This window comes from Xyrauchen texanus, chromosome 8, assembly GCF_025860055.1.
Source record: "Xyrauchen texanus isolate HMW12.3.18 chromosome 8, RBS_HiC_50CHRs, whole genome shotgun sequence".
Classification (NCBI taxonomy): Eukaryota; Metazoa; Chordata; class Actinopteri; order Cypriniformes; family Catostomidae; genus Xyrauchen; species Xyrauchen texanus.
In genome coordinates, this window is record NC_068283.1 from 44,909,846 (window position 1) to 44,922,808 (window position 12,963).

Consider the following 12,963-nt stretch of genomic DNA (forward strand, 5'->3'; position numbering starts at 1 on the left):
AAAAAATAAAACATTTTCATCAAGTGCATCAGTTTTAACTCTCACACACATTCCCGCTGCGTGTGCGTGGCTCTGACCTACTTCATTGTCATTATTACACGTTAAAGCTCAACTCTGCCCCTAGTGGCTGCGCGACTCACCTGCAGGTATAATAACAGACAGGGCCGTGGCAGAGGCAGACTTTATGACCTTGGCTCCAGAGCGAGTGGCAGTTCGTTTCTCACTGTCCGTCGGGAGCTGATGATGTCGTGCTCTTCGTAAAATGACGTCAGTTCCGACTCGAGGTCCAAATGAGTCCGGCACATGTAGGGGCGCTGTTACCATGGAAGTATCCGCCGGCCGCAGAAGCTTTTCTAAGAAACACAGAGGTGAAAAGGAAAATGTATATAAATGTATGGCAGAAATATGTCATACTGTCTCCTAACCAGGCATGTGATCTGTGTTTTTGACATAACATCCGTGACAAGTGAAAGGACATTTCTGCAGCATTACTGTCCTAGGACATGTCTAATTTTCACAACCTATGTTTTCCATATTAGTGCTTTTTTGGAAAGATGTATTTTCAATATTTAATTGACTGAATGCACTGAATGCAAAACAGTCTGCACCTCTATTCCTCATAGCCTCGACAAATGAGTTGCCAAATGAAATCTGGCATCTACCCCATTCTGATAACGATATAATTAATTCAATCAAAACCAAAATTCACCTCCAGTGTGTCCCACTATTGGAGTGGAACTGGACTCCGCGTGTCCGGATGCGGCGGCAATACTGGCGCCCTCTAGTGACAAGCCCCTGACTTTGACTGGCGGCTGCCGCGTGTGCATCTCACCGTCGCCCTCTAGTGGAGAAGCGAAGCGGTGTGTGTCCATGAGCGCAGAGAAACGACGCCGCACACCAGGAGGACTGGAGTCCGATTCAGTAAACGACGACTCAGAGCACGACAAGCGCTTCCTACACAGAGACAAAAGAAAGTTAAAGCACACAGAATAACGGAATAGAGTAACTATATGCGCAGGACGCTTAAAAACAGCAAGATGTCTGTCTGACTCATGTACAGAGCAACAGTGAAAATATAGTGCATAATTGCCCCAAAAAATGGCTAAAAATACCCAGAACAAGTTCATTTATCAGTCGAACACTTATAGACAAAATGCCCATCTCAATGCCTTACATCTCAGGAGATCCGGTTCTCCAGGTCTTGTCTCGCAACGTCAAGCTTCCCAGACTCTCTCTCTTTGATCGATCTTGTCTGTGACCTTTAGGCTCTCGGCGGGTCACCACAGGTTTGTGTTCCAGCTGGGACAGATGCTCCATGCTGCTGTACACCTGTCATTCACACATAGACAGATTAGCGGACTGAACTTGAGGGGCTGCATTGCCTAGAATCGTAATTAGGCACCACATGACAAATTTCAAGACATGTTTTGTCATTAATATTGTGTAATAATTTCTCCAAAATAGTCAAAAATAACTGTTCAGAGAGATGTTGAACCTTGTTGAATCGTGGAGAACAGGAAGAGAAACGGTGAATCTCCACCGGCTCGTCATCATTTGTGTCATCTTCGTCGTACGAGTGAACATGATGAAATCGCTCTGATCGTGCTAAAAGAGACAGACGTGTTACAAGCTAACACAAACTAACAGACAACGACACAAACCCACAATCAGAGTCAGTGACTCACTGTCGAAGTAGCTTGTGTCCTCTTCAGACTCCAAGTGTGGAATGAACTCCGCTTTCTGTCGGAGCAGACCACTCCAGTCCAGATCATAGAAGAACTGGTGCTGTTTCACCTCAAACGCTCCACCTGAACAAACACACAACAGATCTAATCTCCACACACTGTCATACACACTGACAAAACTTACATCAATAAAAACATTGAAACATCAATTACTCTTGTGCACTGTCCTTTTTGGATTCGATTAATTTAGGCTGCGTGCCAAAACAAATGTGACACTTGTGTTGTTTGCTGTCAAATTTGGCCAACTATAGCAAATGAATGGGTGAGATGTGTCCGACCACAGGAAATGAATGGGTGAGATGTGTCCGACCACAAGGACATGAATGGGTGAGATGTGTCCGACCACAGGAAATGAATGGGTGAGATGTGTCCGACCACAGGAAATGAATGGGTGAGATGTGTCCGACCAAAGTACATGAATGGGTGAGATGTGTCCGACCACAGGAAATGAATGGGTGAGATGTGTCCGACCAAAGGACATGAATGGGTGAGATGTGTCCGACCACAGGAAATGAATGGGTGAGATGTGTCCGACCACAGGAAATGAATGGGTGAGATGTGTCCGACCACAGGAAATGAATGGGTGAGATGTGTCCGACCACAGGAAATGAATGGGTGAGATGTGTCCGACCAAAGGACATGAATGGGTGAGATGTGTCCGACCACAGGAAATGAATGGGTGAGATGTGTCCGACCAAAGGACATGAATGGGTGAGATGTGTCCGACCACAGGAAATGAATGGGTGAGATGTGTCCGACCAAAGGAAATGAATGGGTGAGATGTGTCCGACCACAGGACATGAACGGGTGAGATGTGTCCGACCAAAGGACATGAACGGGTGAGATGTGTCTGACCACAGGAAATGAATGGCTGAGATGTGTCCGACCACAGGACATGAATGGGTGAGATGTGTCCGACCAAAGGACATGAATGGGTGAGATGTGTCCGACCAAAGGAAATGAATGGGTGAGATGTGTCCGACCACAGGAAATGAATGGGTGAGATGTGTCCGACCAAAGGAAATGAATGGGTGAGATTTGTCCGACCAAAGGAAATGAATGGGTGAGATGTGTCCGACCACAGGAAATGAATGGGTGAGATGTGTCCGACCACAGGAAATGAATGGGTGAGATGTGTCCAACCAAAGGAAATGAATGGGTGAGATGTGTCCGACCACAGGAAATGAATGGGTGAGATGTGTCCGACCACAGGAAATGAATGGGTGAGATGTGTCCGACCACAGGAAATGAATGGGTGAGATGTGTCCGACCACAGGAAATGAATGGGTGAGATGTGTCCGACCACAGGAAATGAATGGGTGAGATGTGTCCACCAAGAATGAATGGGTGAGATGTCCGACCACAGGAAATGAATGGGTGAGATGTCCACCAAGAATGAATGGGTGAATGTCCGACCAAGGACATGAATGGGTGAATGTCGACCAAAGGAAATGAATGGGTGAGATGTGTCCGACCACAGGAAATGAATGGGTGAGATGTGTCCGACCACAGGAAATGAATGGGTGAGATGTGTCCGACCACAGGAAATGAATGGGTGAGACACAATACAGAACACACACAGAAATGAAGGAGTGATACTCTAACCCAGAGCTATTTTTTTGTGGAATTTGTCAAACACAATCAATAATTAAGACACACACACACTCTTGTTACAACTAGGAATGAATTAATGGATCTCTGTAGGCATTTCCGGGTTATTTTTGTCATGACATGATTGGAAGTCAGAGTAACAGTATATCAAACAGTGTATAGTGGGTCACATGACTGTAGGTGTGTGATGTCACCTGTGCCCACTCTGAGCAGTGGATTGGTCTGCAGAAGAGATGAGATCAGGTGCTGAGCATCAAGAGGAAGAGCTTCATCATCATCAGGCCACACTATCTCATCTACACACACACACACACACACACACACACACACACACACACACACACACACATTATTGCATGTTGTTGTATGTGCCCATTACAGTTAATTTTGTAGTTAATACATTACAAATTGCAAGCTTAAACAGCAGCTGCGTGTAACTATGTTACAATTGATTTTATGTTGAAAGGATAATTTGATGTACAATTTTTAATCATCCTTGTCCAATAATTATTGTCCATCTGATAAAGGTTGATTTGGGTTTCAGAGATATACTGTATATTAAGCAATGAGTAATTACTGTTCAGATTAACCAATTAGTAATCACATTACAATCTTTCCAAATTAAAAATAAGATTATTTACAAAAGTAGAAAAGGTTTTAATTTTGTAGACTGATCTTACCGGAGATCACCTGACCAAACAGTTCCTCAGGTGTGTCACCGAAGAACGGCACGCAGCCCACCAAGAACTCATAGAGGATGATGCCCATTGCCCACCAGTCCACCGGCTTCCCGTAACCCTGCCGCAGAATCACCTCAGGGGCGATGTACTCCGGGGTACCACAAACCTGGGGACAGAGGTCAAAGGACACATCAGATGTCAATCGAACCACCCGACAAAGGAGAAGGTGGATTTAAATGTGACAACTTCATAAGAGAAACTTTGTTACCATAAGCATTAGTGTAAAACTAAATAGGTAAAATTTGTCTTGAAATAAATGTGATGTTAGCTTGTCAAAGCCTTGTCTAAAACTTGAACTAGTATCAAGTTTGATGATTATACAGACATTATAGCGAGACAAACAGCCAGCTAGTCATGCTACGGCTTCGGCGATAGGACGATGTTATCGGATATAGACAATGTCTTACAAAGCTCCTGATGCCGATTATATCTCATGAGATGCTGTGAGTTTAGTTCGCTTTATTTCCTCGCGGTTAGCATGCATTGTGAACGCAACTCTGCAGGTTCAGTAATATATATCTTTGCATTAAAGAAACAAAGACGAATGTGATTAAATCATAAAGTATTACAAGACACATAATATTCCACCTGTTGACGCTGACGGATGTGTAAATAAAGCCGTTGGAGACGGTAAATGTTTGGATTTCTCGTTTAGTTTAAAGTGCAATTTGAATTTAGAAATGTCTTTTGTTTATGTTTTCGTGTTTCAATAAATTAATTAAATTTGTAAAGCAAAATCAATAAAGCAAAAAACATTCACGACTCTCGGCAGGAGGGTTGAAGATATAACCGTATATATATATCGCAATATTTTTTTTTAAGGCGATTATCGCTGAAACATTTTTTACATATCGCCCCACCCTCAATCTGACAGGTAGAGAGAGAGAGAGAGAGAGAGAGAGAGAGAGAGAGAGAAACAGATCAAAGGCCCTTTGTGGGTTTGTTTACATTTGAATTTTTGACTGCTTTTTAACGAGCATTCCGTTGGCCAGTTTGAACATTCCGTCAATGTAATGTCTGTTAGCTTTGATGTCATCTATATGCTAGTGTGCTCCTAAATATAGGTTTAGCAAAATGTACACATTAAATATTTACAGTCTTTCTATTTTGGGAAAACGAACCAAAAATATTAATGACACCTGTTTCAGTTGAAAAACATCAGAAAACTGCACTCGTCCAATCATCCCATGCTGTCTTTATAATAGAATCAAAAATATTATCAGGGACGGATGAGGTGTTCTCGTACCTGTTTGTCCATGAACTCTCTGGTGTCTTTCTCGATGTGGCCCTCATACAGGTTTGTGGTCAAACTCATGAGACCCATTTTAGACAAACCGAAATCAGTGAGTTTAATGTGACCCATCGACGTGATCAACAGACTGATGAAGAGAGAGAGATGAAGTGAGACAAATCTTTCATTGTACACAAGCAGCCAAAGGTTTGGACACAACTACTATATTTATTATGGCTATTTTCCACATTTTGCAATGAGAGCAAAGTTACGATATTACGTTGCAATTAAAAAAATACTAAACAAATCAAACTCTGTTTGCTTATATGTTAGTCTGATTTTTTTCCTCCCCAATTAGGAATGCCCAATGCGCTCTAAGTCCTCATGGTGGCGTAGTGACTCGCCTCAAACTGGGTGGCGGAGGACGAATCTCAGTTGCCGCCGTGTCCGAGACCGTCAATCCGCGCATCTTATCACGTGGCTTGTTGAGCGCATTTCCACGGAGACCTAGTGCGTGTGGAGGCTTCACGCTATTCTCCGCGGCATCCACGCACAACTCACCACGCGCCCCACCGAGAGCCACATTATAGCGACCACGAGGAGGTTACCCATGTGACTCTACCCTCCCTAGCTACCGGGACAATTTGGTTGCTTAGGAGACCTGACTGGAGTCACTCAGTACACCTGGATTCGAACTCGCGACTCCAGGTGTGGTTGTCAGCGTCAATACTCGCCCCTTTGTTAGTCTGTTTTTAACTGATTTTGAACTCCTATCCACTAGGTGGCGCAGTCTTACTTGTCAGGTTTGAGGTCTCTGTGCACAATGCCGTAGTTGTGGATGTACTCGAGCGCCAGGACGGTTTCGGCGAAGTACATGCGCGCCATCTCCACCGGCAACGCGCCGATATTTTTCAGCAACGCCGCACAGTCGCCTCCTGAAACCCAAACACAACTGTGTTCAAAAACAAGCAGAGTTACTAGCATACTACTATTACTGAATAAAAAAAATCAATTGCGAATTGAAACATCTCTTTTCTAGACCAGAATCCGAAAAATAGACATTTTTGCACAGAATTTGAAAAAAAGGAAAATAGCTATAGTTAGTTATGAGATGATAACTATATGCCACTAACATGCAATGCTATGTGACAAAATGTAGCATACTACTATTTTAAACACTCTTTGCTGCATACTGCATATATACCGATCAGCCACAGCATTAAACCAAATACTCAAACCAGCCCGTCTGGCACCAACAACCATCCATGCAAATATCTAATCTGCCAGTCGTGTGGCAGCAGTGCAGTGCATAAAATCATGCAGATACGGGTCAGGAGCTTCAACCATCAGAATGGGATAATGTGATCTCCGTTATCTCCGGTGAGCGGCAGTTCAGTGGACGGGAGTGTCTCAGGAGGTCAACAGAGAATGGTCAGACTGGTTTGAAATGATGAAGTCTTGTACACATTTGTACACAAATGCACTGCTTTAATAAATTAAGTAAGTCGCTTTGGATAAAATCATCTGCCGAGTGCATGAAAATAACGTTGATTTGTTTTTGGTTTCCTTTAGAGGTCGAGCTAGGGTGTGCATTGGGTTAGTCAGTCTGTAGTTGTTACAATTAGCTTAATTTATTGAAATGATTAGATCATATGTGTACCCATCAAGATACCCGTGTGTGTGTGAGACTCACCCTCCACATATTCCAGCACCATACACAGGTGTCGTCTGGTCTCAAACGAGCAGAACATGCCGACCACAAACGGGTTCTCTGCGAATGTCAGGATGTCTCGCTCCACAAACGCCTGCTGGATCTGGTTCCTCAGAATCAGGTTCTGTTTGTTGATTTTCTTCATGGCGAAGCGCTGCCGAGACTCCACGTGACGAACCAAATACACCGCACTGACAAACACAGCACATCATCTTCAAACATCATCACATCTGTGCTTTTGTTTGGATATTTTGACTCATGGATTTGTATCCAGAATGCATGTTCACTCAATCGAGTCGAAAAGAGAAGTCAGAGTGACAAAAGGATGAAAACTGAGGGCATTTTCAGCAGTCGTTACCATTTCAAAGTCTCATAAATTGGCAAAATCATCTTTTAAAGGGGTCCTTTCATCCTTACAAATAAAGTGAAAAAGCGTGTGCATGTATGTGTTTATGCTTTTATGTGTGGATTACCCGTAGGCTCCATTACTGATCAGCTTGATGGTCTGGAAATCACTCTCTTCTGGCGGCTTCATGGGTTTCAGTTTACCCTGAAAAAAACAGAAAACCACTTTACACTCATATACACAGGACGTCACGCTCCTCTTGTACTCTATAAAGCATCAACTCCAATCCAACTCCTTCAGTTTCTGAAATGGACTGAATCATCTCAGCAAACCCAAACGCACACAATGATTGACAGACAGAGGGAGTTTTCTGATTGGCTAAAAAAAAGTGCAGGCCACTCCCCAGACTCTCTGGTGCTGCCACCTTTTTCAAGTATGGATTAAACCACTTGAGCCATACGGATTCCTTTTATTATAGCGCTTTAAGTCATACCGCCTGGAAGCGGAGGAACGGCCGCCGACCGCGAGGGGAGGACGGGCTCCCAACCAACCTCCTGGAGCGGTTACCGCTGCCAGGGGCGGGGGAGACCCCTACCGTCCACCAAAAATGCCGTGGGGCGTTCCGTCCGCCAGGGGCTGGAGGTCTGCCTCCGATCCGCCCGGGGAAGCGCGGCTGTCGTCCACTAGAGGGTGGAGGAGTGGCCGAGGACCAAGCTACGGTGTATCGGAGTACCGGCGAGTAAGTGTTTTTTTCTCTCTCTCTCTCTTCCACTGCCGCTCCGTGTCGGCCTTTCCCTCTCTTTTTAAAATGTTTTGTTAATTTGGCACGATCGCCGTTATGGCATGTAGGTGCCACATTGTTTGTGTTTCCCTCCCCTTGTCCCCTCCCTCATCCAGGTAGACAGAGATGAATGCACGCCCCTCCCCAGGGAAAGAGGGGGTGTACGTCATGCCGGGTGCTCCCTGACCTGAGAGAACGAGGGAGGAATGTGGCAGGGAGGAGGGCGGGACCGGGTCATCCGCACACCCGGCCCCTAATCAGGCTAATCAAGCCTCAGAGAGGGATAAAGGCCGACTGGAGACGGCAGTGGGACAGAGAGAGAGAGAGTTACGGGCAGCTGTCCGACACAATCCCTTTACAGATATATAAACAAACGTGTGTGTGCGTGTGTGTGTTCGCACCTCTGCAGAATCATCCGTCTCTGGTGTGAGAGGACCCTCACTGTCGTAATGTTCACGACTGACCAGCTCTGAAACACAGACGTCACAGACTGTAACAGACTGATTTACAAAAGTGTACAATAATACAATAGTGTCAGTGTGACGGTCTCACCTTCCAGAGGGTCTCGTGTGAGTCCCAGCTGACTGATGATGTACCGCGGGATGTCTGTCTTCATCAGGTGTGCTTCTTTAGCGTGATCTTCAGCCGCCTCCAGAAGATGATAAAACTCTTCAGGATTAAACTCCTGAACACATTTCAGAACAACACCCATCACTGCCAGCTCCACTGAAGCACGTCACTGATTTAAAGTTGAAATAACATACTTTATATAACAACAGATTTTATACTGTGAAGTCAGGGTTAAAACAGTATCCGCTGTTAAAAGAGCTCTATAAATAAAGATGAATGAATCAAGTGTATACTTTGCTAGAAGCTGGTTTTATGAACGTCACGATCTACCAGGGATAATCGAGCATGCATTTGCTTTAATCCAGAAGACAAACATTTAAATAACTGTCTCCGCATTAGAACCAGCGAGTCATTGAGGTCAGATCTGATAACTTTAACACGCTCGCAGAGTGAACACAACTTCCAATCTAAATGCTAATGCAGTCGCAGGATGAGCGGTCTCGCTTTCTATCCAGAGAGCTCCGTTTCTGTAGGGATTCTTGTACAAAACACAGAAGTTCTGAAGTTGAATTGGAGAGAAAATTGGATTTGGACGGGAATCATTTGGTTTCTGTTAGTTGCTGGAGTCCAGGATGGTTTGAAACGTCTGAAAGGTTTCCTTTAATCTGATGTCACACAGGAGCGAAACAGCAGAAGAATGCATTTTCTCACCAGACACTCGAGAAGTCGGGCAGGTCGAGCGATGATGATGAGCAGTTTCTTCATCAACTCTGTGACGAAGGTCAACTCCGAACTCTCGGATCGCTTACACGCCTGAGACAGAGAGAGATGGGATTAAAACAAGATTCATTTATTGAAGAAACAAAACGGAGAGATCACACTGGTGGCCAAACGTTTGGAATAACAGAAAGGAAATTGGTACTTTAATTCACCAAAGTGGCGTTCAACTGATCAAAGTATAGTCAGGACATTACTGATGTAAAACAGCACCATCACTGTTTGAAAAATGACTAGAAAATCACTTGTCATTATATCAAACACAGCTGAAACCTGTTCGGTTCATTAAATGAAGCTTAACGTTGTATTTGTGTTTGTTTTTGAGTTGACAGTATGCAATAGACTGACATGTCTTAAGGTCAATATTAGGTCAAAAATGGCCAAAAAAACCAGATTTCTCTAGAAAATGCTTGAAATTGCCATAAAAACTGCTGATTTCATACAAAGGTGTAACTACAGTCTTCAAAGACAAAGTACAACTGACTCTAACAAGGACAGAAAGAGATGTGGAAGACCAGATGTGCAACTAAACAAGAGGAGAAGTACATCAGAGTCTCTAGTTTGAGAAATAGACGCCTCACATGTCCTCCGCTGACAGCTTCATTGAATTCTACCCGCTCAACACCAGTTTCAAGTACTACAGTAAAGAGAAGACTCAGGAGGACTTATGGGAAGAATTGCAAAGAAAAAGACACTTTTGAAACAGAAAAACAAAAATAAAAGGTTTGAGTGGGCAAAGAAACACAGACATTGAACAACAGATAATTAGAAAAGAGTGTTATGGATCTAAACCCCATTGAGCTTTTGTGGGATCAGTTAGACTGTAAGGTGTGTGAGAGAAGTGCCCGACAAGACAAGGCAAGTGCTACAGGAAGTGTGGGGTGAAAGGTCAAGTGTTACAGGAAGTGTGGTGTGAAAGGTCAAGTGTTACAGGAAGTGTGGTGTGAAAGGTGAAGTGTTACAGGAAGTGTGGGGTGAAAGGTCAAGTGTTACAGGAAGTGTGGGGTGAAAGGTCAAGTGCTACAGGAAGTGTGGTGTGAAAGGTCAAGTGCAGCAGGAAGTGTGGGGTGAAAGGTCAAGTGTTACAGGAAGTGTGGGGTGAAAGGTCAAGTGTTACAGGAAGTGTGGGGTGAAAGGTCAAGTGCTACAGGAAGTGTGGTGTGAAAGGTCAAGTGCTACAGGAAGTGTGGGGTCAAAGGTCACCTGAGTATCTGGACAAACTGGCTGCTAGAATAACAAGGATCTGCAAAGCTGTCATTGCTGCACATGGAGGATTTTGTGATGAGAACTCTTTAAAGTAGTTTAAGAAGTTCTGACATTTTATTCAAATTGTAATAGTCATTTTTCACGTTATAAATGTCCTGAATATACTTTGTGAGCAGTTGAATGCCACTTTGGTGAAAATAAAAGTACCAATTTCTTTCCAAAACAGCCAAATCTGTACATTATTACAAACTTTATTATTGTTTGTAAAGTACATTTTATTATTATTTATAAACATTATTTTGGCCACCAGTGTAAATATACTGTATATATATATTATACTGTATTCTCAGTGTGTAGATTCTCATTATTGCAGGTTATTAATTTCACTATATTACAGTAAAACATTAATGTAATGCAACACACACACACACACACACACACACACACATATATATCATAATATCATCAATGCAATATTATTGCAGTTCTTTATGTTTGGTGTATTGTGATTCAAAACTGTGATATTTAGCAATATATTACTGTATATAAATATATATGATACAAATAAATATATTAAATATTTCTCTTTAAGTAATTCCAAGAATATACATTCAAATGACTGAAATATAGTTATTTTTATATATAGCATTATTGATTCATGTTATTTGCAATACAATGATTTATATTATATATTTCAAATACATAAGGTACAAATAATATATATATATTTACTTGTGTGGTTACTCTTAGAATGTAGATGCACTACTATTGTAACAGTAAAACATTTTTATGCAATAATTTGATATATATTTAATTCAAATATCACATATATATATAAATAAATATTATATACAAAAATATCTATTTTCTGCCATTACAGTAATAAGAATGAGATTAAGTTTTAGAAAACAATGTCTAAATGTCAAAAAAACAAACCATAATGGTCCTAAAATAGGCTTCATTTCCTGTAATAATACATTTACAAATAATACATTTTTACTTTGTTGTTCTGGACAGGTTTGGTGAGGTTCACTCTGTTTCAGGTGTCGTGATGAACTCACATCATCCAGAAGTTTCTCCAGGTTCTCCTGCAGCTCATAGAAGTAAACAGACGTGATGAGACCTTCTCCAGATTTGGTCAGGCAGTCTCTGGACAGCTCGATGATCTGATGATGAATGAAGCTCAGGATCCCGTCAGCTAACGGCAGGACACTTTCAGGACAATACGACTGGATGAAATCACACAGCCGACCCTCCATCTGCGCCGTGGCCTGACAGACAGAAACAGAGAAGCTCTTGAAAAGTTCTTAAAACCAGGCGAGGCGTGAGAAGTGTTGAGCGTTTGATTCAGTTCACTGAACTGTAAAACGGAGTATGCAATACAATGTGACAGAAAAACCAGCAATATAGCACTTTATCATGCCATCCTCAGGACAGCTGAGCAACGGTCACATTACTGAATAATGTAGTTAAGTAAGTAGCATTGTTACTTGAGTAAATTACTCCTGAACACTGGCTCTTATGACTCATGAGACACAAAGACAATTGTTGGCATACAGTCAGAGAACACTGAAGAGAACAGGAAAACGTAGACAGGTGTGACGAACAGGTACAGATTGTTTGGTGCAGGGGAGGTGTGTGTGTGCGTGTGTGTGTTTGAATGTGTGTGTGTGTGTGTGTGTGTGCACGCGAGTGTTTCTGTGTTGTGTGTGTGCGTGCGTGCTTCTGTGTGTTGTGTTTGTGTGCATGCATGCGTCCGTGCGAGCGTGTGAGTGTGTGTTGTGTGTGTGAGAGTGTGTATGAGTGAGTATGTGTGTGTGTGTGTGTATCTGTGTGTGTGTGCGTGTGCATCTGTGTGTGTGAGTCTGCAAGTGTGTGTGTGTGTGTGAGTCTGCGAGTGTGTGTGTGTGTGTGTGCATCTGTGTGTGCGAGTCTGCGTGCATCTGTTTGTGTGAGTCTGCGAGTGTGTGTGTGTGCATCTGTGTGTGCGAGTCTGCGAGTGTGTGTGTGTGCATCTGTGTGTGTGAGTCTGCGAGTGTGTGTGTGTGCATCTGTGTGTGCGAGTCTGCGAGTGTGTGTGTGTGCATCTGTGTGTGTGAGTCTGCGAGTGTGTGTGTGTGCATCTGTTTGTGTGAGTCTGCGAGTGTGTGTGTGTGCATCTGTGTGTGTGAGTCTGCGAGTGTGTGTGTGTGCATCTGTGTGTGCGAGTCTGCGAGTGTGTGTGTGTGTGTGTGTGTGTGTGTGT

The 12,963-nt window shown here is 43.2% G+C and overlaps 1 protein-coding gene across 2 annotated transcripts in view; it reads right to left on the bottom strand.

Moving 5' to 3' along the window:
* Window positions 1–12,963, bottom strand: part of LOC127648274 (microtubule-associated serine/threonine-protein kinase 1-like) — a 33,877-nt gene that overhangs the window by 6,869 nt on the left and 14,045 nt on the right. For both annotated transcript variants that reach the window (XM_052132862.1, XM_052132861.1), the window contains exons 8-22: window positions 11,780–11,989; window positions 9,447–9,548; window positions 8,718–8,850; window positions 8,567–8,634; window positions 7,512–7,588; window positions 7,021–7,229; window positions 6,124–6,262; window positions 5,343–5,475; window positions 4,037–4,202; window positions 3,551–3,652; window positions 1,686–1,808; window positions 1,496–1,605; window positions 1,175–1,329; window positions 710–954; window positions 141–353 (exon numbers count right to left, since the gene is read on the bottom strand). In XM_052132862.1, the coding sequence (XP_051988822.1) occupies window positions 141–353; window positions 710–954; window positions 1,175–1,329; window positions 1,496–1,605; window positions 1,686–1,808; window positions 3,551–3,652; window positions 4,037–4,202; window positions 5,343–5,475; window positions 6,124–6,262; window positions 7,021–7,229; window positions 7,512–7,588; window positions 8,567–8,634; window positions 8,718–8,850; window positions 9,447–9,548; window positions 11,780–11,989 (2,185 nt within the window). The remainder of the gene's footprint in view (window positions 1–140; window positions 354–709; window positions 955–1,174; window positions 1,330–1,495; window positions 1,606–1,685; window positions 1,809–3,550; window positions 3,653–4,036; window positions 4,203–5,342; window positions 5,476–6,123; window positions 6,263–7,020; window positions 7,230–7,511; window positions 7,589–8,566; window positions 8,635–8,717; window positions 8,851–9,446; window positions 9,549–11,779; window positions 11,990–12,963) is intronic.